At 51.8% G+C, this 25,625-nt stretch overlaps 3 protein-coding genes across 11 annotated transcripts in view; 2 read left to right on the plus strand and 1 right to left on the minus strand.

The window, feature by feature from the left end:
* Window positions 1-1,562: 1,562 nt before the first annotated feature.
* HSFX4 (heat shock transcription factor family, X-linked member 4) lies at window positions 1,563-3,162 on the plus strand. The gene is made up of 2 exons (XM_063660235.1): window positions 1,563-2,117; window positions 2,587-3,162. Exons 1-2 carry the CDS (start codon window positions 1,635-1,637, stop codon window positions 3,160-3,162), a joined length of 1,059 nt encoding a protein of 352 aa, XP_063516305.1. The 5' UTR covers window positions 1,563-1,634.
* Window positions 3,163-6,353: 3,191 nt separating this feature from the next.
* Window positions 6,354-16,047, minus strand: EOLA2 (endothelium and lymphocyte associated ASCH domain 2). 2 transcript variants are annotated; one of them, XM_054471475.2, is made up of 5 exons: window positions 15,357-16,047; window positions 14,577-14,641; window positions 11,136-11,262; window positions 10,750-11,031; window positions 6,354-9,890 (listed from the first exon to the last, which is right to left on the minus strand). In XM_054471475.2, the coding sequence occupies exons 4-5, from the start codon at window positions 11,000-11,002 to the stop codon at window positions 9,667-9,669; spliced, it is 477 nt and encodes a 158-aa protein (XP_054327450.1). In that variant the 5' UTR covers window positions 11,003-11,031; window positions 11,136-11,262; window positions 14,577-14,641; window positions 15,357-16,047; the 3' UTR covers window positions 6,354-9,666. The 2 variants fall into 2 exon arrangements, with proteins under 2 accessions (XP_054327450.1, XP_063516627.1); XM_063660557.1 differs by lacking the exons at window positions 14,577-14,641; window positions 15,357-16,047 and adding an exon at window positions 11,502-12,621.
* Window positions 16,048-16,911: 864 nt separating this feature from the next.
* Window positions 16,912-25,625, plus strand: part of LOC129024421 (uncharacterized) — an 87,846-nt gene continuing 79,132 nt past the window's right edge. For 4 of the 8 annotated variants that reach the window (XR_010125481.1, XR_010125484.1, XR_010125482.1 and 1 more), the window contains exons 1-4: window positions 16,912-18,295; window positions 18,848-18,905; window positions 20,818-20,857; window positions 22,654-25,179. Coding sequence is in view for 1 of the 8 variants with exons in the window: in XM_063660558.1 (XP_063516628.1) it covers window positions 18,168-18,295; window positions 18,848-18,905; window positions 22,654-23,112 (645 nt within the window). In the remaining 7 variants the exon portion in view is untranslated. Of the gene's footprint in view, window positions 18,296-18,847; window positions 18,906-19,241; window positions 19,388-20,817; window positions 20,858-22,653; window positions 25,180-25,625 lie in introns of all 8 variants that reach the window. The other 4 variants (XR_010125487.1, XR_010125483.1, XR_010125486.1 and 1 more) reach the window with 4 other exon arrangements.

Below are 25,625 nucleotides of genomic sequence, written 5' to 3' on the forward strand. Positions count from 1 at the left end.
TGTTCCCCTCCCACCCAATGGCCAGAGACTTTTATATAAGGAATCAGCAGAGTTCATAAGGTCACAAAGGCCACAACAAAATGTCATTCTTAGTCTTAAGAATTCCCTCAAGTACTTTGTTATGTAAGTAAAGATGTTTGCTATGTAACTGAAAACTCTAGGATCCTCCTTTAGAGATGTCACCAATGGCCTCCGTTTTAATATTTAGCCTCAGAGTGCACGTGCCTGGAGGTTACACTGAGTTGGACAAGACCTTTGTAAACCTGTTTAAAAAGCGTGATGACCATGAAACAAGCCTGCATCCAGGTGTGGGGGGCACTATGAATGATTAGAGAACCCTGAGACTGAAAGGCACCTTGGGAGAGCCTCTTCCAACCCTGCTCGTGGTCAGGGCTGACCCTCAAAGAGGGCAAAGGGTGCTACTCAGTGGGATGAGGACCCAGGGTCCTTTCAGCCTAGGGCCTTTCCACTGTATCACTCCATCTCTTTATACAGAGTGAACATTAAGAACAAAGTTGGCTACAATGCCTAGAGAAAATATATCACCAAAAAGACTGTTGTATCCTCTCATCTGTGGTTGAAGATGACTTTCATTCGGGTTTTCTCTGTCCTCCTGACCATCCCTCATCACACACCCAAACTTTCATCTATTTTCAAATATACAATAATGGGCAGTTTTGTGTTGGATTACACGAAGTGAGCATGTCTTGGGCAATGAGAACAGTACCTACAGGCAAGAATAGAAACAAAGGTAATCTCCTGTTGTGATCTGCAAGAGGGTGAGATGCAGGGGCAAGCAGAGCTCCACAGGAGACTCCAAAGCACAGCTGAAGATGTGGCCATCCAGCCACAAATGGTGCTCTGGGTAACACAGTGGTAGAGGAGTGAGGGGAGTGCTCTCACCATGCTCAGGCACAGCACCACTCTGGGGACAACTTGACCAAGTGGAATAAGAAACACTTTATCTGGGCCCACTGGAGCACACCCAACCAATCATTAGGAGTACTTGGAAGGGACCAAGGCAGGACGGAGATGGGGAGGCTGGAAAATGGGGTGCTACCAATCCAGAATAGGCCAGTCTGGTAGGGACCACCATCTCCTGGAAGGCACAGTCACCTGTGAGGGGCCCATCTGACTCAGGTAGTCTTGGTGAAACCCAAGCTAGAGCTAATTGGTGGCTGGCCCTTGAGCAAATAAGAGAGACTGGCAACAGACCTCCCCTGTCTTTAGGGTTGGGAGTAGCCATAGAGCCATGGTTTCTCAGCTCATCTGGGGCAGGCCCTATGACACAACGTGACTGTCAGAAGATGGGAGACTTTTCTGGGAACTTGAACAATACCTGTTTATACTTTTATAAAAAGGAGACGCTGAAGGCCATGCCACCTGTCTACTCCCCCAACACCTGGCCACGGCCCCCCCCCCCCCTCCAGATTGGCTGAGAGCCACCTTTGTGACACCGTGTGACAAATACAGCAGACGATGAGTTAAGCTGCTGGTTGCCCCAATACCGAGACTCTAGAATTTTGTGGACAGTATTTATTGGGCACACCTACTCTGACTGAAGTCATTTTGGACTTGCTAGGATAGTGATAAGGGCCTTGGGTACAAAATGCTCCTGATTCTGGTGTAGCTCCATGGCGAGTCAGAACACTGAACAGGAATATGAAGCCAAGCTGGCCCCATCTGTTGGTGGAAAGCCGACAAGCGGGGGCCCATCTGGTTCTTCACCTGATCCAAATCCAGATTCCAGCGAGGTTTTGGACAGGCACGAGGACCAAGCCATGAGCCAAGATCCAGGCTCCCAAGACAACTCACCACCAGAAGACCGAAACCAACACGTGGCCAACGTGGAAGACAACCACAACCTTTTTAGGCTCTCCTTCCCAGGAAAGCTTTGGATGATTGTGGAGGAAGACACATTGAAGTCTGTGAGCTGGAATGATGATGGAGACGCCATGATCATCGAGAAGGATCTCTTCCAGAGGGAGGTTCTTCAACGGAGAGGTGGAGAGAGGATCTTCGAAAGAGACAGCTTGAAGAGTTTCATTCGCCAGCTGAACCTCTATGGATTCTGCAAAACATGCCCAAGCAACTCTCCAGGAAACAAGAAAATGATAGTAAAGTAGAAAGCATTTCTGTAATCCCTTTTCTCTTTTTCTCAAACATATCTTCATAGGACACCAATATAAATAATATACTGTAAGAGCTTAAGTGTCAAAGATAGCATTTGAAAATGTGAAATATTGTTTATTGAAAGATGAAAAGTATAGAACTTAAAAAGTATGGATTTGGATATTAAACTACAACCCCCTCAGAGCTAATGTAAGCATCATATTATGCAGACCTGCATATTACCTCTACGGGGTTGCAGTTTAATATCAAAATCCATGCTATTTATATATTACTGCCTTGACCTATGAATCGTTTATCTTTAGTCAGGTCATGCTGTAGAGCATAACCACACTTGCTGCCACTTAAAACATTCTTTTCTCCATTGTAAAACAAGACCATCATTTTGGGGGTGGTGGGCACGAAAGGAATGAATAATTTATCCCAGAATTACTAAAATGTTTCATTTTGTTTCAGATCTACCACAACTCCAATTTTCAGAGAGACATGCCCAGGCTACTTGAGAATATCCAGATTAAAGATGACCTCAGAAACACTGCTCAGCAAGAAACCCGTATCCCAGCTCCAAAGAGGAAGAAGCTGGTAGCTACAAGACGCTCCCCACGAATTCATCACAATAATGCCATGAAAGAATCCAACAATATTCAGCGACCCAGTAGCACCCAGTCCTTCATGTCCCCTGGTATGTGTTCCATGAACAGTATCACTCGGCATCCCCTGGGAAGTGGGCCCCCTCAGGGGCCAAATGACCCAAGTGGGGAGGGCACCTCTGAGGATGTCACATTTGCATCTTCGACTACTGCACAGGGGAACTTCACGGGGATGGAAAGCACAGGGGAAGTGCCTAGGACCCTGGTTTACCCAGATTATGATTGTGTAATGTCTTTGTATAATTCCCGTTACTCTATTCTGTCGGTTGCCATCTCGGTCACGTCTCTAAATGAGCTCCCTGATGAGGAGGAGGAGGAAGGCCCCTCAGACTACAAGTGTGTACTCTGTGAACACGTTGGGGACAATCCTCCAAGCCCGTGAACTCACAGGCCACTGATGACTGATAAAAGTTGCCATTTTCTAGTGAGAAACACATTTTTGGTCCTAACAAGAAAAAAAAACAAAATTCTATGAGATAAATAAACAATTTAAATGAGAATCACAAGTCTGTGCTCTTTCTAACCTACTATCCTATACACATCTCATTGGTACAAGCCAGGGGAGGCTGAAAATCCTGTCCAAGAAAGGCTTTGGTCCCCATTATCCTCATTCATTCGGAGAAGCAGCATTTTCACACACTCAGCAGAGGATGTTGCTAGGGAACGTTGAGGCCAAGCCCAGGAAGATGTGGTCCCCTGAGTCTGGCCTGCTGGTCAGGAGACAGAACAGCCTTGCTCCTGATCCTGGCAGTATCACCTTATGTGATTCCTGTATCTTTAAACAGGAGATTCTATCCTCATGGGTCCCTTCCAACGTTGCCAGGAAGTGTCTGATCACTTCCTTATCAATAGCAGCTCAGCATCCCTAGCCTAGCATCCAGGGGCCTCCAGAGGCCCATCTCAAAGTCAGGCCACCCCATCTGCCAAGGGATGTACGACCACTATAACATCCTGGCTCAGAAGAGAAAGGCCACTGCAGTCAACGCCTGGGGGAAAAAGCCCATCATCCTCATAGATAATAACCACTAGAAACTTTGCTAAGAAATTACTGAAAAAAAATTACTAAAATATGAAACAACACTAATCAGTTTTCAAAGTTAACCTCACTCTACCAGAGCTGTATTTTGGATGTATTGCTAGGATAGGAAGTAGCTGTGTGATGCAGGTGACATACATGCTTCAGAAACTGACAGACACTTTCATAACAGAGCAAGAGTAACCTGAAAGGACAGACAGCTGCTCTAAGTCTGAGGTCCTCTTTATCCTGGATGAGTTAGTCCATCAATGGCTGCTCACTATCAGGTCCCACACTTTCCATGTTTCCTGGATGTTAGTCACACATTTGATGACTTTTGACCAGAACAAAGACAGGGGAAAACACACTGTTGCAGGACTTTTCCTTAGTTCAGCTAAAGATGGGGTCCTTATCACACAGCCACAAAAATTTAGGCTCACAGATGATTTCAAGGGTGGGTAAGGCAGAGTTTTATCAGGTGAAAAGGAAAAAAAGGGGGAACAGGGACCCTCCCCAAAGCCAGAGTCCTTGCTGGTATGCTTCCCGCCTCACAGATTGAATCCAAGGTTCCACCCAGGAAGAGGAGGAGCCAGGATCTTCCCCATGGCAAATGGAGTGAACTTCTGTGGCTCCACCCCAGTGTGCACTCCTCCCAGTGCACAGGCTGGTTGGAGTTTCTCTGGGGAGCCCCTCCCACCTGGCTGTCTCATTCTTTCCTCTAAAGAAGTCCATCTAACTTCCATTAGAATAAGAATAAGGACAAGGTCTGATCTTCACTGCTTCCTGCTGACAGGGACCACTGTTTTGGAAAAATGGCAGTCAGAGCTCCTTCAGAAGCCAATCTAAGCATTCCCAGGAGAAAGGGCCATCGTCAGGGGCTCCAGTTGCATGAGCATTTGGAGTTTGATGGCCTGAAGTCAAGAAGAGACAAACCATGTTATTAGAAAACATGCATCAGAATGAAACAAGGGGAGTGTTAAGGACAGCTATAAAATCCTGAGGCCTTTTACCAGTTTGCACAGGGAGAGGGAGGCCAAAAGCTTGACTGGGAAAAAATACTTTACCCTTTTGCTAGCATGTTGGGCTTCTGGGTTCCCTTCCCCTGAGCCCAATCCTGAGCCAACCAGCTAAAGGTTCAGGAAATTAACTCTTTCCAGTTTGGAGGATGTATCTAAGGGGAGTGTCCCATAGTATGGAGGCACAATTACCTATCTGTGAAGAGAGAACAGAGGAGAAAGGAAAAAAGGTGTTTTTCAAAGGAGCCCCAGGAGTTCAGGATACATTAGAAAGGGGTACAGACTGTAGATGAATGGCTACTCATCTAGAAAGAGGGGAGCAGGCGTCCTTGGTTCCCTTCTCTTCCAAGCAGATACCCAGGGTACGTGAGGGAGAGAGGGAAGAGCGTTCTCGTTCCCTCTTCCATCCTTGCCTCCCAGAGTCCTGGCAACCTTGGCAGGTGCTTCCATGGGTGCCAAGGTGGCTTGTACTCGTGAAGCAAGGGGGCTTACGGGGTAGGAATCATCTACTCTTACCCACGTACACCCTGATGTCAGAAGCTTTAGATTCCTTAGACCTCATTTATGCCATGGATGCTAACATGGCCTTTGAAGCTTGCTTAATTGGCAGGAATCAGCCACGATCACCTGTGCTGTGCCTTTTAAATTCCATTATCATCTGCCTCTGGATTCCTCAGATCCAGTTTTCCTTCCTAGGGCTTTGACCTGAAGCTTGGAATTGAGTTTGGGACAACAATGTGTCTCAGGGGGGATTGCATGGACTCCTTATCATAAGCTGAATGCTAAGGTGAAGCTGTGGAACTGAATCCTCCGAGGGACAGAAACAGATGTCCTGGGATACACCCAGACAACTGGTGGCTACAGTTATGCTTGTAGAGTTTGGGTGCACGGTGCTTGCTTTGGTTAGCTCCCCTGGTTTTACTTTCCCAAAAGGCGACCTCTGAGAGATAGGCATCCTATTTATTCCATCCTCTGGCAGGATTTGCAGGATATTTCCTCAGAAGTAGGATATTGATCCAGAGTTTTACATTACCCATCCCTTTTGTTCTTTCTGAACTGCAGCCAGAGATTGCTGGTTGGTTCACAGGCAAAAGCAGGGTTAGTCTAAACTGTAGGTAAACACCTAAAAACAACTAATGAGTTTAGGATTTAATGACAAACATGTAAGTTTTAAAACATAATTTATCTCTCTCCAGTCCTCACTTTTTGTTAAAAAAACAAATCATAGGACTGAGTGGTTTGCAAAATAGACTTTAGTCTTATACTTGGCCTGATTATTTGCATAAAGTGCAGCAAGTATTTCTACATAGGCCTTTTGGATTGGTTTTGATAGAACTCTGTTCTACAAGGAATCTTAGATAAGACCTTTTAAAGCCCAGCCCAGCCATGGGTTTCTATCCTCAAATACCGGCGAGTTGGGTGATCCTCTCCTCTTACAGTCCCAAGATAAACTTGGAGGTCCTGGACCTGTTAGAAAGTGACATTGTCTACTGACCATAGGTCAGGAATCCTGTACAAGGACTGCACAGACAAGGGTACGAGGCCAGTTTCCCCACTCGGCTTTTATTGGCTTTGCAAGTCGAAATTGACTCCTTAAAGTGAAGCATACCCTTCCAGTCAAAGCCTTGGTAAAATTATCAGTTTTTCCAATTGCATCCTGTTGCAAAAGAAAAATGGATTCTTATTGCACTGATGCAAACAACTATATTGCCATACGTTAAGAATATTCACAGATAGTTTCCAAATTCTACAGGAACCAGACAGAGAGAAACAAACATGCTCCAAATTTTGCTCACCAGAATATACCTTGCTTAATTATTAAAGGCCATAAATAGTTCAAAATAAGTTTCTTTGACTCTGAAAAGCAAAACAAGGATCAACAATATTCCAAGCAAAAGTCAAAAAGGTTGCTTCAGCTTTCTGAGTTCAGTCCATTTAGTTCCTGTTTTGCTTCAATTCATGAACATTTCAGCTATTTATGAGTCCTGTACATTTTTCTTTATTCCAATGTCACAATCTCCAAAGTTATCAGACAGAAGCCTGTATTTGAGAGCACCTGTCAAAGTTCTATATCTTATCATAAGCCATCTTTTGAAAAGGATTAAAACAAGACAACAATTGTCTGTGAATAGCAAAATGTCCAGGATAATTACAGTTAGAAACATAATTGACAAAGAAGTTTGGTTATCTCTGTGGTTTACAATAACATAACAACCTTAATTATGATTGACAGCATATACTTAGACATTAGAATTTTAGAAATCCCATACACTTTTGGAACATATATTAGCATTATTCATAAAAATATAACCTAAAGAAGACTGAACATCATTTTGGCAATCCCATGTACCTAAACATGTCAAATAATCCTGTTTACCTCTTTTCTGGATGCTTCAGGGGCCCTCTGAAGTATCCGAAAAGCCAAGTGTCAGTAAAGACAATTTTGAAATTGAAGTTTGATTTTGCAAAGGCTGTTAAACATATTTAAAGCACTTGATATTATGAAATAGAATTCCAGATTACCATGTTATTTATGTTGCCAAAATGACTCAGAAATTTTAAAGCAAAAACCTTTTAAAATCTTTTACAAATTTTGCCAAAGAGCAAATTAGCACCTTAAGAAAACCTTGTTTTTATTTCAATGATTTACAGAAAAACCATGTAATACCTTTCTTGAATTTAGTCAGTATGCTCACACAGAGAACCTCTTCTGTAAGATTAATTTCCATAATATTTCCTCCACTTGTTTGAACCTTCCGCTTTATCTTATCTAATTTAAAACAATCCTTTAACCCTAGGCAAAAATTTACATTTCCGTGCCTTCTTATAACCTTTCACTAAAAAACACATTTTACTATTTTTACATATCTTGCATGTACATCTATTTTTCAGTAGTTTCATTTACATGTTATAATGGTAACTCCTAGCAATTTTCAACTCTAATGTAAAACCTGTTGTTTTAATTGCATGCTAGGTGCCGCCAAGGTTTGCCTTCTTAATTAAGAGCGTGGTTAGTTCCATACATCTCCAGGCCCTACCAATTGTGAAGCAGGCAAGACAGTTCTCAAAACAAAAAGTAGTTTATAACCTTAAAGCATTTAGCAAACCTTGCATCTGACCTGCATAATTTAGTTCACCTATTTACATTTTAATGACACCTGCATTTTACCAATAATCTTTAAGACTATTTTTATTTCTCAAACATTAAAAACATGTGAACTGAAAGGTACCACAGCTTTTATCTTCCCTTTAAAAAATATTTGATCCAAACACTTGTCTTTCTTTAGGCCAAATTAGAGCTCTTTTTACAGATATCTCACTCACACATATATAACTACACAGACAGGCAGGAAAAACCCAGTCCCTGGGTGGGGTTAAGAGACAGGGCTAGGAAAATATGCAGATATCAAAAAAGAAAGGAACCCATTCCCTAAAGCAGGGTTGCTAAACAAAGTCTTGCCACCTGAGTTACAAGCCATGCCCCCAGGATGTAAAACAAAACAATAAGACGGAGGGTTGCAAGGAAGTTTGCTACCAACCATACAGGCAAGCAAAGCGCACCAGATTGTGTACAATTTAACACATCCTTTTTCACAATTAAAGCTTTACAGAGAATATAAACAAGGATCCTTATCATTCCTAGCCTAGCAAAACATCTTCTAAAGGCCGCGCGGGGCGGGGCGGGGGGTGCCGGTTGTGGGGGAAGATGGACCTTTAAAAGCTAACTGCTCACGGTGTGGAGAAGAGGGAAAAAAATGCTTAAAAATGCCGGGAAGAACCTCTTATTCTTATGCAACTGGTTCCTCCACCAGGAGAAAAGCTTAATTACTGTCCAACAGAGTTAAACTCCTTGGCTTGGGAAGAAGACTCCAGCGGCTCACGGCATGGACTGCCAGTCAGCCACCCAGGGCGCCTTGAGCCATGTGTCCCAGCCCTGGCAGGGAGGGGAGGGCGGTGGGGAGCCGCTGCTGGCCAGTCCATCCCCCTCAAAAAACAAAAAGGCCATAAAGACTAAGGCCGACCTTCCCAACGCCTGGCAGCAACAGGGGTGGGGGCATGGTTTCCCACAAGCTCAGAAATCTGAGGATGGAAAGGTTTAGATGCACAACAGTGAGAGGTTTTGAGCCCCAATGTTGCACACCAAACATGCTGCAGGACTTTTCCTTAGTTCAGCTCAAGATGGGTCCTTATCACACGGCCACAAAAATTTAGGCTCACAGACGATTTGAAGGGTGAGGCAAGGTTTTATGAGTGAAAAGGAAAAAAGGGGAAACAGGGACCGTCCAAAGAGCCAGAGTCCCTGCTGGTGCACTTCCTGCCTCACAGACTGAATCCAAGATTCCATCCAGGAAGAGGAGGGGCCAGGCTCCTCCCCACTGCAAGTAGAGTGAACTTCTGGGGCTCCACCCCAGTGCACGTTCCTCCCAGTGTATAGGCTGGTTGGAGTTTCTCTGGGGAACCTCTCCCACCTGGATGTCTCAATAGAACGGGGCCTCAAACACTAACCCGTCATCTACAACACGTTTATTAGTACAATCTAGAAACTAGCAGGACCAAATTAGAAGCAATGCCGAGACATTTACTGGCAGCTTTTCCTTCTATCCTAAGGTCAAAGTACTTGAGACATTGCCTGTGTGTCTAAAAAGGCATCACACAAGGAAAGCCCCACCCCCTACTTCCTTCATCTGAGCAAAGAAACCTGTTTACATGCACAGTGCTTAGTGGGTGGGATTCTCCAAAGCAGTGGAAATTCAGATTTAACCTAATGTATATAGGTCTGCGTCATGCTGGCGAATTGAAGGTGTCATGATTTAGCTGGTTTCTCTGGAACTTTCCTTTCAGGAGCCCACACTTGTCACACTTCATGCCCCAAAGGGATCAGGTGCTCTGGGATGTCTACCTGGAATACATCCCTGCCTCCTTTCCTAGGTATGGGCTCCAGTAACCACCTGGGGTTTGAAATCACTGTCAGGTACTTCTGCTTCAGGTTGGTCAGTACAGCTTGATTTTCTAGTTCCACAACCTCATCGGGAGTTAAGTCTTCGGGGCATTGCAAAGTTTCCCCAATGTCAACGAGTCCTGTACACAAAGAGAGATACACATGAATGCCTTTCACTTCCATAGCCCGAGGCCTGCCCATGTGACAACAAGGTTACTCAAAGTCACAATCAATAGAGAGTAAGCCGGCATCAGCAAAATGACAAGAAGGGAGTCGAGTCCTTCTTCCGTAGCTTTGATAACAAACCAAACCCGATACAGGAAATCCTGGGAGAGGCAGGGGGAGGGCTCCAGAAAGGCAGAGGAGAGGGCCTTGTCCTCAATGAAGCCACACAAGAGGCAGGTCCAAGACAGACTTCTGAGGGCAGTGGTTGCACATTGGAAGGGCACCAGCCACTGCCTGGGAAGCTACAGGTGATGCCTGAACAGGTCACCAGGGGACAGGTGCTGATGTCGGGCCTCAGTTACCTAGAGGTTAGGGGACTTGCCCAGGGTGCTGTGAGTGGTGGGGCTGGGGCAGGTTCATGAAGCCAGGCAGGCAGCCCAACTCTAGAGGTCACCTGACCCACTCAGCGGGCTGGGCTGCTTTTCATGGTCTCTGCCACACATGTGCACGCATACACGTATGCACAAACACACACACACACAAGCCAAACACCACAAACACCATGTGCACATGGACCTGACCAGGCTTCTCACTGAGATCAGAAATAGGAACTGAGGCCCAGAGCGGAGAAATGATTTACCAGAGCTCGTGGAAGCTAGGTATGCCAACCCCTAGCCCAAGGCCCTTGCTGTCCCTTTGAAGGTGTGTTGCCAAAAGGAATTGTGTTATACACACCAATCAGTTCAGACGACAACAGAAGCCCCCAAACTCCCAAGCAAGATCTTGGGTGGCAGCTCTAGGCGTTGTCCGCGCATTTGGTACGTTGTCACTTACCCGCTATCACTCCTCGACCAAACTTTTCCCCTTCCCTGAGCAAGGCCTGAATCTGAGCAGGAGTCATCCCGAACCTCTCCACCAGCAGCTCCCGCCAGGCATCGCCTTCCCAGTCCCTGTGAGCAATGTGGATGGCGATGGTACAGTTCCGCTGGCTGCTCAGCAGGGGACGCCAGCGTGTCTCCACAGTCTTGACTCCATTTAAGACAAAGCCAGCATAAGGCTGCCGGAAGGAGAGGCAGCCAAACTTCATCTTCGCAGGCGCCCTGGGCCTCCTGTGGCCTGCAGAAGCACAGAAGCGCATCATACGCCAGCCCTCCAAGCTCACCTGCAGTGGCCTGACCTTCCCCCCGCCGTGTCTCTCAGATGGCCTAAATCGCACTGACCTTGATGGTCTGCTGCTTCCGTCTGTCACTGATGTCCAGCACCACAGCAGGCTCAAGGGAACGGGCTGGGATTCGGCTGACTCAGCCCATGGAGTCTTTGGGGTGGTCCGGAGTAGGACGGGGACAGCTAGAGGAAGGCACAGGCAGGATAGCATGTGGTCAGTGCTATGGCAGAGGTCAACGAGCCCTAGAGCAACACAGAGGACAGAGGGCCCCCTCGGCCTAGCCAGAGTGGAGAGTCGGGGCTGGTGTTAGCCCTCTTCCAGCACAGAGGGACAGTCCCAGGCTCTGCTTCTCTTCTCTTTCCCCTGCTGTGCCCTGCCAATACTCTCAGTGCCCTGGCCCTGCCGCCACCAAGGCACTGACCTTCCCGGCTCCTACTCCAGGGCTGCTGAACCCACATCGTTGATATTCAATCTCAGCTCTGTCCTCAGGATGCACCGTGACCTCAGATGGCCCTCAGTCAGACATCTCCTCTCCACCCCTCTGGGTGCCACCTTCCTCAAGCCCCTTTCCCCACCACTGCTCTCCACTGTCAGCAGACGCCCCCGTCCCGATCTGAGCTGAGAAAACAAGAATGATAATCAGAACAACTGGCAACCCCCCACACATGCCTTCACGTGCCAGCCTCTGGGATGGCATGATCCTCGGATCATCAAATTCAAACTTCAAGTAACCCAGCAGGGTCAGTGGTACTGTGAAGGCCCACTCTATGGCTGAGGAGAATGAGGCACCAGCCCACAGTCACATGGGCTCTGACTTCCCACAACTCTTGCCCAGCCTCCTGCGTGTGTGGCTTGGGAGAGGGTCCCCTCCTCCTGCATGGAGGACAGCCCTGTGCCTCGGAAGGAGCCCTGGGCTTGAAGCCAGAGCCTCAGCCCAGTCACAGACTCTTGAGATGCCTCAGTTTCCACATGGCTGTGAGGATGGGAGACAAGGCACCAAGAGCACTCAGCTCAGTACTTGGCACCTAACAGAACAGTCAGAAATAGTGGCTGCCCTCACCCATCACCGTCGTCATGATGATCATCAGGCCTGTGGCCCTGCCCCCGGCCCTGAACTCCACCCTTGAGCCGCCCCCCTCCACTCTGGTTAGTATCTCTCTTGTCCTTCCTTTCCGCACATAAACTCGACCTCTAGTACGTCCTGTGATTTTAAGAAAATATACCCACCCTCACGAGACAAAGCCCTGATAGGGCCAAAGCTGCCTGGTATTCACTCCTTTCCCAATCTGTAGTGCAGCCTTCTGAGCACCAGATCTCCTGCTCTTCTCCTGCCTCTGGGGTGAGCTGCCCCAGCCAAGCCGGTTGCCTGCTGTGCTCTGGACCCTGCTCCTCTGGCTCACTCCGGGCCCTGGATGCCACCAGCCACCATCTATGTTTGCTCAGCATCCCTACTCTGAGCACACACGCGCCTCCCGCTCTGCCTCCCTTCTCTTCAACCCTGAACAGCCGAGACCTCAGAAGAGCTGTCTACATGCACAGCATCTACTTCCTCTCTGAACCTTCTGCCCCCACCCCCACCTTTCTCCCTTTATTCCCCACACCCCCACCCACTCCACTGACTGACCTATTCCCACAAGCACCCACGGCCGGCCTCATGCCAGTCCTGTCTTCATCTTAGTCCATACTCAGCAGCCCCAGCATGGCTGGGCACACTCCTTCCCTCCTTCTGGGACCCCCACGTTGCTCACCGTCCTGCTCTGAATCACGTGGTGCAGGCCACCCCCCGTCAGACTCAGCCTTAGGTGGACAGGCCTGTACACACTCAGGACCCCAACCACCACCACCAAGTCCACCTCCCTTCCACCTCTGTGAGTGGCATCACCAGCTACACAGTGTTCCTGCCCCAGACCTAGCTGCTCTCTGCCCTCCCTCTCTTTCCCACATCTGCGGCCCACATCCCGTGGCACTGTGTCCAAAACCGACACTGAATCCGATCCCTCTCCATAATCTCTATGGCCACAATCCCAATCCAATGCCCTAAAACCCCCTGCCTTCTGAAGAAGTCTCCTGATAGCACCCCCACCCCCGCCTCAGCACTTGTCCTCTGCACTCTTGTGACCACACTGCCATCGGAACGATCTTGGTACAGGGACAATGAGATTATGTCACTCCTCTACTGAAACCTTTCAAGGGCTCCCTGCCCCAACTAGCACGGAATCTACACTTCCTCTCAGGGCACTCAAGGTCCCTCCTGATCTGGCTTCCCACCCCAGCCACGTCCTCTCCTCTCCCCTTTATTCACCACCCTGCAGCCACACAGGCCTTCCATCCCCTGAGGGAACATGCCAAGCTTGTTTCTACCTCAGGGCCTTTGTCAGTTGTGATGGGTTGCATTGTGTCCTCTTAAAATGCGTATGTTGAAGTCCTAAACCCCAGCACCTCAAAATGTGGCCTTATATATAAAAACAGACTCATTACAGAGGCAATCAAGTGAGACTGAAGCCATTAGGGTGGACCTGCATCCAATGTGGCTGGCATCCTTATGAAAAGGGGGATTTCAGAGACAGTCATGCACACAGGGAGAACACCATGAGAAGATAAACGCAGAGATAAGGGAGATGCTTCTACAAGCCAATGAGTACCAATGATTGCCAGCCAGCCGCCCACAGCTAAGAGAAAGGGGCAGACTAGATTGTCTTTCACAGCCCACAGAAAAAATGAACCTGGCCAACACTTTTGATTTCAGACTTCCATCCTCCAGAACTGGGAGACAATGATTGTCTGTTGTTTAAGCCAGCCCCTTTATGGTCTTTTGTTTCAGCCATCTTGGCAAACTACTGTTCTCAACACATCTCCACAGGATAGGGCATGAGTTTTCCATTTAACAACGCATCAAGCCCATTCTTTCCACCTGATAATCTTCATCTACCTTGTTTTTCACTGCCTGTGTGATATCCCATTGTTGGTCGTCTCATAATTTGCCTGACCATTCCTCCACTGACGGAGAGTTACAAGTTGCTTACCAGTTTTGCCACTAAAAATGACATTACCTCTAACATTCGCTGTGTGAAGACATGCTGAAGGAAATGCCTCGGCCGCCTGGCACGCCCATCTAAGATGCTGATATCTGCCAGCAAATGACTTTCCAGAAAGACTCACCCGTGTACCCTCCACCAACCCATCCATGGTGCCATTTCCTCACACACTTGTGGCCCCTGAGCATCATTATTCTTCTGATGGGTGACAAAAGACCACCAGGTTCCTTGGTTCCGGATTACTTCTGACAGAGGCTGAATGTCCCCCACAGGGCCTGGCCACTTCCATCGGGATATGTGGCTACAGTAAATGCCTCTTTTCTGCTGCCCAGTTTCTTAGCCAACCCTTTTCTCATCATCACCACAAAATCAGAAGAAACGCGGACTGTGTGTGTGTGTGGAATCCCCAGCAGGAACTGATGTAACTGAAAAGGCAAGAAGGGGGTTGAGTCCCCTCCTACCTGGTGCTGCAGAGTACCGGCTTTACGGCCAGAAAAGGAAACACTCTTCCACTTAGCTTCTTTACCTGCACAACAAGGAAGATAAAGAGGAAAGGTCATCAAGTGCAAGCCAGCAAAGCTGGTTAATGGCCCTAGGACGGTCTTCTACTCAGCAGGCATTGGAAACCAAGAAGAGCTGGGAGGGCCGGTCCTAAGAGTAACACATGTGCACCTCACTCACGGTTTGGTTCTGCTAATCAGAGCGGTGGGACCCTCCGCACCTGTGTGGGTCACAGGGTGCACCAGCCCGCAGGGCAGAAAATCATTTCAGCAAGTTGAGTCACATTCCTACAGCTGAGCACGCTCCATCCGAGGGGAGAAAAATGCCACTTCCCCTCCCATTGTCATCTGGCGAGGATTTGGGGGACCTAAATCCCATTGCCCACTGCTTAATTCTGGTTCGGTCATGCTGAGCACGGGGCCACAGGCCAGAGAGCTATGCACCGCCCGGCCTGGGGTCCAGGCGAGCTTACAGCACAGGGGCCAAGCGGGAGGCAGGGAAGACCGGGCCGAGGTGGGGCCGCCGTGTGTGGAGCAGCACTTGCAGACGCACGTCGCGGGTACATGCGCTTAGAAGGAGGGGGGCCGAGACCCTGGCGAGAGCAGGGGACACGAAAGGGCGATTCGGGCGCGCCCCGCACGGGTTCCCTGCCCCAAACCCAGAGGAAAGAAACCCCAGCCCGCAGGTACCGTCCGCAAGAGGGCCGAGCACACGGGCTCCGGCATCAGGGGCCCTGGTACCTTTCAGCCGCAGCCGGTCTCACGGTCTCCGGACCCTGAGAGTCGTGGGCGTTCAGGGCCGACTCTGGCTTTTGGCCTCAGGGAAGAACAGTCCTCCGCCTCCTCGCGACCCAGCGAGGCCACCGGAGCCAGCGAGACGTGGGCCGCGGTGAGAAGAGAGAGCGCCCGGTTCGTGTCAGGGCTGCAAGGTAGCTGCCGCTTACTCCGAGAAACCGGTGGCCAGTGACAGGTGCTAGCAGTCCGTAACTCTTCCGCTTTCATGCAGCTCCCGTCGTCCCCTTCATGAAGAACGTACGTGCGCGCGTAATCACGCAGTACGTACACCGCGCACGTACGCAGGAGGCACGTACTCAGCCATGCCTATACACCGCCAAATCGCTAGGAAGCCACGTATTCACGAAGCCACGCAGTGATGTCATCACGCATGTACGCACGCACTGGCCGCGAGGAGACGCTGTTCAGTTTACCGGATCCTGTCGCGGGCCAGCCAACCAGGACAAGGGCAGGGGAGCTCGAGACCAGCAGCCTGGACCAAGAACCGGAAGGAGGAAAAGGAACCGGAGGGAGGAAGAGGAGGGGCGGGACGAGGCCACCAAGCAGGATTTTTAAGCCCAGAGCTTCGAGACCAGCAGGAAGGAGCTGGGAGAAACCACTGGGGAGGGGTCGGGGGCGGGGCTGAGAGGAGGAGGGTGGAGCTGGGGGAGGGGAAGGGCGGGAGTGAGGAAACCGCTGGGGCGGGGTTAGGAGCGGGGGGGGGACTTGAGCGGGTGGGGCGGGGACTTGTGGGTGGGGCGGGGCTGAGAGAAGCCATTGGGGGCGTGGCTATGGGAGATCTGGGCTAGGAGAGGCTGCAGGAGGCGCTCGCGAACTCCTGAGAACCAGCACGGGGAGGGAGGGGGCTGGTGAGAGGAGGAAGGTGGGGCTGAAAGAAACCAGTGGGGAGGGGTTGGGGGCGGGGCTTTGGAAGCGGGTGCTGGTGAAGCAGGGCGGGGCTCGTGGTGGGGCGGGGCTGAGGGAACCGCCAGGGAGAGGCTGGGGGGCGGGGCTTTGAAAACAGCCATTGGAGAAGCGGGCCTGGGGGCGGGGCAGGGACGAGGGGAACCTCTGGGGTGGGGTTGGGGTTTGGACGCAGCCACAGGAGAAGTAGGGCGGGGCTCAGAAAAGGGTTGGACGTGGCTGAGAGAAACCGCTGATGGGGGTGCTGGGGGCGGGGCTTTGGAAGCACCCGCAGGAGAAACGGAGGAGATGGGGAGAGGCGGGGCTCGGCGCGGGGCGGGGCTGAGAGAAATCGCTGGAGTGGGGCTGGGGGCGGGGCTTCGGAGGCGGCTGCGGGAGAAGCAGGGCGGGGTTCGGGGCAGGGCGGGGTTCGGGGCAGGGCGGGTCTGAGCGAAACCCCTGGAGAGGGGCTGGGGGCGGGGTCTTTTAAACAACCGCGGGGGGAGTGGGGCGGGGCGGAGCTGAGAGAAACCGCTGAGGATGGGCTGGGGGCGGGGCCTTGGAAGGAGCCGCTGGAGGGGCGGGGTGGGGCGGTGCTGAGAGAAACCACGGGGGGGGGTCTGGGGTCGGGGCTTTGGAATCAGTGGTGTGAGGAGCAGAGCGGGTTAGTGGGAGAACTGAGCGAGGAACAGCTGCGGGAGGACTCCGCGGACTCTTGAGAACCAGCTTGGGTGAGCGGCGGCTTGGGGAGGTGTAGGGTGGAATCAAGAGAAAGCTGTGTGGGAGGGCCTGGTGCACAGCTCAGCTGCAGGGTAGAGCTGAGGGAAAGCTGGGCGTTCCTGGAGGAGGAGCAGGGCGGGGCTGTGGCAAAGCTCTGTGGGAGCAGATGGGGCGGGGCTGCGGGAAAGCTGGAGAAGGAGGAGCCAAGCTGCACCAAGGCTGGCGGGTGCGAATGGCGGGGGAGGAGCTAGTGCAGAGCTGGAGAAAAGAGCTGAAAGGTTGTTGGAGTGGGTAGAGGGGTAGGAGAAGCGGGACGGGGCTAGAGGAGGCGGAGCTGGGAGCGGTGATAAAAGGGTAGCAGGGCGGGGCAGTGGGAAAGAGCTGTGGGAGGAGGAGCTGGGGGTAAGAAGTTGGCTGCAGCGGGGACTGGGTCAGAGCTTCTGGAGGAGCCGCCTGCAAGAGGAGGGCGTAGTTGTGGGAGAGAGCTGGGGGCGGAACAGCTGGGGCGGAGCTGCTGGAGGAGGAGCTGGGGGCGGAACTGTGGGAGGAACAGCTGGGGTGGAGCTGTGGGCGGAGCAGTTTGGGCGAAGCTGCAAGAAGAGAAGTTGGGGACGGACTTGCAGGAGGAAAAGCTAGGGGTGGAGATGCTGGTGGAGCTGAGCCGAACTGGGGGTGGAGCTGAGGCCCTTCTGTGATGCACCCTTAGGCAAGACTCCAAACTTGCCCGCAGGGACCTCACTGCACCTCCAGTGGCTACCCCCAGAGGGCACGGAAGCAGCAAGAAGGGCGGGAACACTTGCTTGGGGTCCATGCAGCGCTAGGCTGAGTCTTGCAGGGCTGAGCCCCCCAGGCCTGCTCTCCTGTGTCCTAGCCACTCTGTCAGTGCCTGCCAGTGGGGTCCAGAGGGACCGTCTTTTTAACCCTTCTTTTGCAGGTGATGAGAAACATCCCCAGTCTTAATGTCTTGCCTCCTCCGACCTAAGTCGCCCAGCACACAGCCCAACTTCCCTGGCAAACTTGCTTTTCAAACTCTATCTCAGTCACGGGCTCAGGTTCTGTAGTGCTGCCATGCTTTACTCCTCTGTCCTTCCCCTTATCTAGTCTCCCGCAATGACTTCATAACCAAGTTCTGGGTCCCTGCCTCTGGAGTGCCTGATGAGACAAAACGGCTCCTCGTCCTGCATCCCCGCTGCTACTTCAGAATTCAGGCCTCGTGGTCTGGAGCCTGCACTGTTCCATGAGCCTCCTGACCAACCTGGAGGCCTCTGTCTTTCTTCCCTCAGGTCTGTCGTCCACGTTCCATCGGCTCAGTTTCTAAGTCACAAATCTGTCCCCAGCAATCCTCTAGTGAAAACGCTGCCGGGCCTTCTCAGGTTTAAGTCCTAACAGTTCAGGGAGTCAGCTCAGCTCTCCCCACCCTTAAGCCGAACACTCTCTGGGTTCACGCTGTGCTGTTTAGTCACTGGTCCCCACCAGCCTGCTGTTCCAGGTCTCCTTGCTTTGCACAGGCGGTTCCCATGGCCTTGTCCTGGTGCGCTCCTGGTTTCCTTCAGGGCACAACTTTAACGTCACTTTCACAGCCCCACCCCAAGTATTAGGGACTTTCATCTCCAGCTCTGATAGCATTTTGTACCTCCCCCGTCCCCACCCCACGTTAGGCTCTTGCAACCCAGGGTGGTAATTGCTCTGTAAGAGTCTGTGGCTGCGGCAGGGTCTCTTGAGTTCCTTGAAGGCAAGGCCGGTGTCTTACTCATTTGTGAAACTGGGTGCCCAGGGCACAGTATCCGCTTAGTAAGCGTTGAATGAGCAAAGGGCTGCTTTCTTGTTTTTTCTAGTGAGATGTGCCTACTTCTCCCTGGAGAAGCTCGAGGAAGCAGGAATGCTGGAGATGAGGTGAGGAGGAGAGGGTCCCTCTTTATGGGATGTGGGCCGTAGGGCTGCAGGGGACCTTCAGATCACCAGTTCCAATTCCTATGCATGTTAGCATCCCCTCCTGGGTTCCTTCCCCCCAAGAATGGTTGCCAGCTTCTGCCGAACACCCCAGAACCTGCTGGGAGTGGTTTCAAATCATGAGTGAGGATCCCCGGGATGGTGGGTTGCCGTTGCTCCTCCCGTGGCGTCTTGTTTGAAGAACTAGAACTCGCATAATGAGCTGGATAGTCACCATGTGGCTGCTAGCAGGGAAGCCCGTGGTGGCCACATAAGGGCTCCCTTTTCCAACTCTCCCAGCTGCTCCTCACTCTCACTCCTGGGTGTGCTGGGCAGTGGGGTGCAATGCGCACGTAGGTGCACACTCTCCCTGGGCGGCAACGAGCAGCAGAGGTCTGATCTGTGGTCGGGTGAGGAGAGGAAGTCCAAGTAAAGCAGCTGCAGCGGTGAGTGGGCCTAGGAGGAATGGCGTCACCAGGCCAGGTAGGGATGCGGGTGGTGTTCGGCTAACCCTGAGAAAGGGACCAGAATGCTCCTGAGTCTTGATTTTCATTCCCAATAGCAGGTCAGCACCAAACCCAAAAACGCTCTGATTTCTGCCTTCCACGCCACACTCTCTTCACCTGCTGCCTCCTCACTCCTCTCATTAACAATGTCCTGGCAGGAACAAGACTTTTCCCTCCCTCCCTTCTCGTCTCTTAGCAGGTCAGGTCGGCCTTCATCTCCCCAGACCTGTCCTGCTCCTGGCTTCCCCTGTGGGGCCCTCCCTGGATGCTCTGGAGTCCCGGGCAGTAGTCAGCCAACTGCAGGCATGCGGGGCCTTCTCGGGTTCCTTGCTGTGCTCCCATGAAACCGCTGTGCCTGGCTGCACCCCACTAGCACACACTCAACTGACCCCCACTCCTGGGGCCAGAGGTGTGTCTCCTCAAGTTCTGCTTGCTTCTTCAGGCCTTGCTTGCATGCCTGTCGTGCCACACATCATATCTCTTTTAGGAAGTCCTTGCCGTTTCTGAAGATCCTTTGCAGCTGACTATCCTCTGCCTGCCTCCCCCAGTATACTGCCTCCTTCCTGAAACCACAGCCCCCGCTCAGGTCTTCCTTCCTTCCTCATCACCAGGGAGCCCCCTGCAGAGCTCCCTGTCCATCCCGGTGGCCTTCTGAGCCTTGCCTCCCCTCCCTTCCCCTCCCCTCCCTTCCCCTCTTCTCCCTTCCCCTCTTCTCCCTTCCCCTCTCCCCCGTTCCCTACCCTACCCTACCCTGCCCCCCCCACCCCCTGCCCCCACCCTGCCTTCTCCTGCTCTGTCCTCTCCCTCCATAGCAGGCTAGCCTCCCTGGCTGGAGCTGTCCCCTGGGAGTTTGCCATCACCTTCCCTCTCTGTGCTCAGCATCCCTGGCTGCGCAGTCCCTCTCTTCCACCCACATGCTCCCCTAGGGAATCATTCTTTTTGCTCAGTGTAATTTCCGTGCGGCGACTCCTGTTTTCTGAGCCTGTCACCCCCTTCCTCTTCCCTTGCCTCCACACTGACACTTTCCAGAGTGCAGCCACCTCCCCTCGCTGTGCTTCTTTGTCTCTGAGGCCCAGGAGGAAGTTGCTCTCCTCTGGAGAGGGTTCACGTTTGATTCTGCCTAGTGTTCCGGGACATGGCCAGTCTGGGACCGCTTTGACCCTGATTCATGGTTTCCCTTCAGATGCTTCTTGTTCAGCCCGCCTTCCTCGTCTAGGAAATGGCTTTTGCCCATTTTTCTAGTGAGTCACTTGCCTTGTTGGTATGGAGTTGTAGGAGCTCTTTCTGAATTCTGCCTCTAACCCCATGTTAGCTTTTTGTATTTCAGAGACCTCGTCTGCTCAGGGGCTTGTTCTTCTGTCTCTTTGCAGGGCTGTTTTGGACTCAGTATTCACCTAAGCACTCCAAATTGTAAGTAACCCCGGAGGTCATGGAGTGTCCCACTGCCCCTCCATCTGGAGGCTGTGACCCCTCCCCCAAGGAGGAGGTGCTCGCATGCATCCAGTGCCCTGCCCATTAGGTTAGAGAGGGCTCCCTTCTTTGCTCTCTTGCACTCATTTGTCCGCCTTTTAGCTTTCCTTTTCTGCCCTGACTCTCACAGGGTCGTGTGAATGTGCGATGTAGCAGGAGGAGAGAGGTAAAGTGGAGGAATAGGAGCTGGAGGGGAGGAGGAGAGAAGAAAAGTGGAGAAGGAAGAGGAAGAGAGGGAGTGGGTTGAAGGAGGGAAGGAGGAGGAGAAGGGGAGGAGGAGGAGATGAGACCAAGGAGAAGAGGTGAAGGAGGAGAGGAGGACACAGAAAAGAGAAGAAAGAGGAGAGGAGGAGACGAAGAAGAGGAAGAGGACTAGAAAAGCAAGTAAGGAGGAGGAGCGGGGAGTAGGAGGAGAGGAGAAGAACAGAAGGAGAAGGAGAGGCAGATGTGGAGGAGAGGAGGCGGAGCACAGAGGGGATGAGAAAGAGGAGGAGAAAAGGAGAGGAGAGGGATGAGGGGGGAGGAGGAAGAGAAAAGAACAGGAGAAGGAGAAGAGGAGGAGTAAGAGAAAAGAGGAAAAGGAGAGAAGGAGGGGGGAGGACAGGGAGGAAGGGAGAAGGAGAGAAATAGCAGGAGGAGGGAGGAAAGGGGGAGAGGTGTAGGAGGAAGAGAGGACGAGAGGAGGAGCAGAGGAGGAGGAGAAGGAGAGGAAGAGGAGGAGATTTGGAGGAAGAGGCGAGGTGGAAGAAGAAAGGAGGAGGCGGAGAAGAGGAGAAAGCGGAGAGGAGGAGGCAGAAGAAAGGAGGACTAAGAGGAGAGGACGAGGAGGAAGAAGAGGAGTAGAATAAGAGGAGCAGAGGAAAAGGAGGAGGGAGTGGGGGAGGAGTGGAGAGGAGAGGAGGAGGAATAGAGTTGGAGGAGGTGGAAGAGAAGAGGAGAAGGAGGAGAGGAAGAGAGAAGGAAATGAGAAGGAGAAAAGTAGGAGGAAGAAGAGAGAAAGAGGAGAGGATGAGGAGGAGGGGAGGAGAAGGAGAGCAGGAGGTGGGAGGAGGAAGAGAGTAAGAGGAGGAAATGAGGAGGAAGAAAGAAGGACAGGAGGGGGAGAGGAGGAAGAGAGAATTAGGAGGGGAGGAAGAGGGGAGGAGAGGAGGAGAAGGAAACGAGGAGGAGGAGGAGGAGGCTGCACCATCCTTATCAGGTTCCAGTTCTCGGTGCGCCCCATTCTGCAAGACACTCTCCTGTGGTCAGCCCTGGCCTGCAGAGGATTCCCGCGCTGGATCTCTGAGGGATGCTGGCGCCCTCTCTCCAGCACATTCCTGATGCCCTTGCTGACACATGTGTCCTCTGGGCCCTCACCTGAAACTTGATCCTCCGGGGTGTCTTCTGGCCTCACCTCTTCTGGCCAGTTCCAGCAAGCTCACTTTGCTTAGCCTTTGAATCCCTTCCTTCACTGTCTGCCGTGACAATTCGGGCCTTTCACCGTCACTCAGGCCTGGACCATCACTGTTGGCCATCCCATGCCATCAACAGGTTTGCCCCATCCGTTCGGCTCCCTACCGGGGCATTCAGTTGTGTTGAGCAGCAGAGTGTCTCCAAGTCCCTTATCTAGCCTTCGTTTTCAGCCCCCACTGGTTGAGCTGCATCCGGGTCCCATCCCACAGGGACCCCCCTGGCTGCTGCAGGTGCATGCTGATCCTGCAGCTCCTCAAGGGTGTCATCGCTTTCCCCCTTCCCAGACCCAGCACACCCTTCCTGCACGGCGCTGTGCTGCACCTTCACTCTGGTCACGGGTCTGGCAGTCGGCTCACCAATTCCTCCTACTTTCCTGGGACTCGCCGGCTTTTAGCACTGCAATTCACTCAGCAAACTGGGACTGTTGGTCACCCTACCTGGCAGCCAGTGATAAGGTGAGGGCCACTCCTGGGAGGGAGGACACCTGTGGGGAAAATTCTTGTGTTATTTATTTCTCCTTCGGGATAGGGTGCCTGCAGTGCTTCATGGGAGGGGGTGGGCTGATGCTGCGGGCTCAGAAGTTTCAAGGGCATCTGGGGAGACCAGATATTCAGACACCTTCTCCTAGATGTGCCTGTTCCATGTATCAGGGACGCAGGTTTTTCCAACAGGGCTTGTGTCATTGGCATGACAGACCTGCCTTGGCTGAGCGTTCACCTGTCTTTGGAGTTCAGCCACCTTAGCAAGTCCTGGGTTTGTTCTTCAGACTTTGCTGCTCGCCCATTGCCTGGATCGGGGGCTACTTTGTAAACCACCAGGAAGACTCCAGTGTTTCTGCTTAATTTTTAGATGTTTGTTCATTGCTCTTGGCCTCTCATTAATCCCCTGTGGGTCATCCAGGAAACATACTCACCACTGTCTGTTCTCTGAGTTTTCATTTCCAGGCATCCGCCCTGCCTGGATCTCCTCACCTGCCAGGAACTTCCTCTCCACAAGCCGGCCATCCCACCAAAGGTCTGGCAACTAGCCTGCCATCTTGTGCCTGGAGCCGCCTGCGTGCCACCTACCCCCGAAGATGGGAACCTTGTTGCCAGTTGGGCAGATGCAGGGCAATCCTGTACCAAGCCCCCATTTTACCACTTGCTTTCTCAGACCACTCTGGAACCCACTGTCTCAGATTATGTCCTCCAGGAAGCAGACCGTGAGAGGGAGTTGGCAGGGCCAAAGGTTTACTGGGGCTAACTAACACTCAGGAAAGGGATAGGAAGGAAACAGGGCTGGAGAGCAGGTTGAGCCCGACCTGACAGTCTCGAGCAGCCCAATAGGGAGGTGTGGAGCAAGGGTTGCCCACTAGAGGGGCCTGCATTGGGCACGGGTGGTGGGGTCCACATGGTACCTGGCACATAGGCTGTGCAATCCGTGTTAACTGACTGGATGAATTAATGCCCGGAAAAGGCGCCCTGGAGAATGGGTGCGTGCTGAGCACAATAGGGAAGGGCCCAGCATCTGCCTTGGCATAGGCAGAAGTGTGCTGTGCCCTGCAACAGGCCACCCGAGAGCTGCTTTGATCTTGTGTGTGCATTAGACAACTGCCAGGGGCATGAAGGGGATGTGCTTCCAGGGCATTTGCTGGCAGGGCGTCTCGTGATCTCTCGGTATTGGTGTGAGCACAGCCTGGCAGGAGAGGGCAGATCTCAGTGCAAAGTATGTCAAAAAGCAGATGGAAGCCAGGCCCCCTCCTGAAAGAGGCTGCTTGAAGGTAGGTGCACACTCATGTCTTTGTTACTTGTAAGGGGGCATCTTACAAGCAAGAGGAGTTAGGTGAATGTGAAGAGGAAGGAACTGCTCACTCTGGGCAGGGGGCTGGGGGAGGCTTCGTAGAGGAGGGGCTGTTTGAGCTGGGCCTTGAAGGTCGAAAGGGTTTTGTTAGATGGGAAACGGGGGAAGGACAGCCTGAAAGGGTTAGGTACATTCAGGGAGCCCAGAGAAGGTTCGTGGCTGGAGCAGACGCGTTCGTAGAGTGAAGTCATGGGAGAAGAGGCTGGGAAACTAGATTGGGTCCAACTCATAAAGGAACACTGAAGGAGTGTGGGCTGCACGCTGGGTGCAGCAGGTGAGTTTCCTCCCTTGGGTTTCACTGTCAGCATTTTTAAAAGGCAAACTGGTTCTCTTCCTGAGAAGAATTCATTGATTCACTCGTGGCCAGTAAGTCATCTGGGCCAGAGGTTGGTGGGGAGATGATAGGGGTGCAAGTGTCATCTTCAATCACAGCATAACTGCCCTTGCTGTCTTACCTCTCATTTAGATATTTCAATGCTTGCTCAGGTCCCCTGCGTCCTCCTCCCTTCTCCCTTCCCAGCCATACTACTTATGGGGTGACTTTCTCTTTGTAAAATGACCGTTAGTCTTATCAAATTAATCCCAAAGTAATACCATCAATTTCCCCCTAAAATACCAACAAGACCCCTGCTTGAAACTGCTTGTACATTAGGGACAGAGAAGAGTCCATGAGAATCAACATTTTCTGAGGACTCCAACTGTGTGCAGAGAGAGAGTTCCCCTGCTGGTGCCTCCTCTGTAGTAAAGCAAAGGTAACATTCCTGCAAGGCTTTGAAGCTTACAGCGTGCTTGCCCTTAGATTCTTGTGTTGTGTTCTGGGTCAGCAGGAATGCCTCTCCAGGTCCTTTTTCTCATTCTAATGTGACACTGAATTCTTCGCAGGCTCCTGGGACCACGTTATCATTCTCTTTGCTTGAGAGATGAGGACACTGAAATTCAGAGAGGGGAAGTGATTTGCCTCAGCTTGTACTGTAAGTGATCAAGGCAGGACTCAACCAGTCTTTTTGACCCTGACTATGGTGATTTGATCTGTACACCAAAGATGTTGGTGGAATGGTGGAATATGGTAACTAGAAGGCCCTTTCTAGCTCAGGACACATCTGATGCTGTGACTGTTTGGGAGTTCAGTCCTGACCAATTTAAGAGGTTGTGTTTCTTAGCTGTCTCTGGCTCCTGGTTTGCCCAGTTTAATTCTGTGCCTGCCCAGCAAAACTTCTCTCTGTCTGTGGTCCAAGAAGCCTGACATCTGTGAACTAGTCCTCCTCCTGTCCACTCAATATCGACAGAATCTCATGGTATGTCCTCCTGGCTCAGCCATGGAATAAAGCCAGCTCTGTTGTTTTTGTCCTTGTGTTGTGCCCCAGCTTAGGAAGAATAACTCTTCAGGCTGCCTCTCCCATGCTAGGTCACATGCAGG

The sequence above is a fragment of the Pongo pygmaeus genome, chromosome X (genome assembly GCF_028885625.2).
Source record: "Pongo pygmaeus isolate AG05252 chromosome X, NHGRI_mPonPyg2-v2.0_pri, whole genome shotgun sequence".
NCBI lineage: Eukaryota > Metazoa > Chordata > Mammalia > Primates > Hominidae > Pongo > Pongo pygmaeus.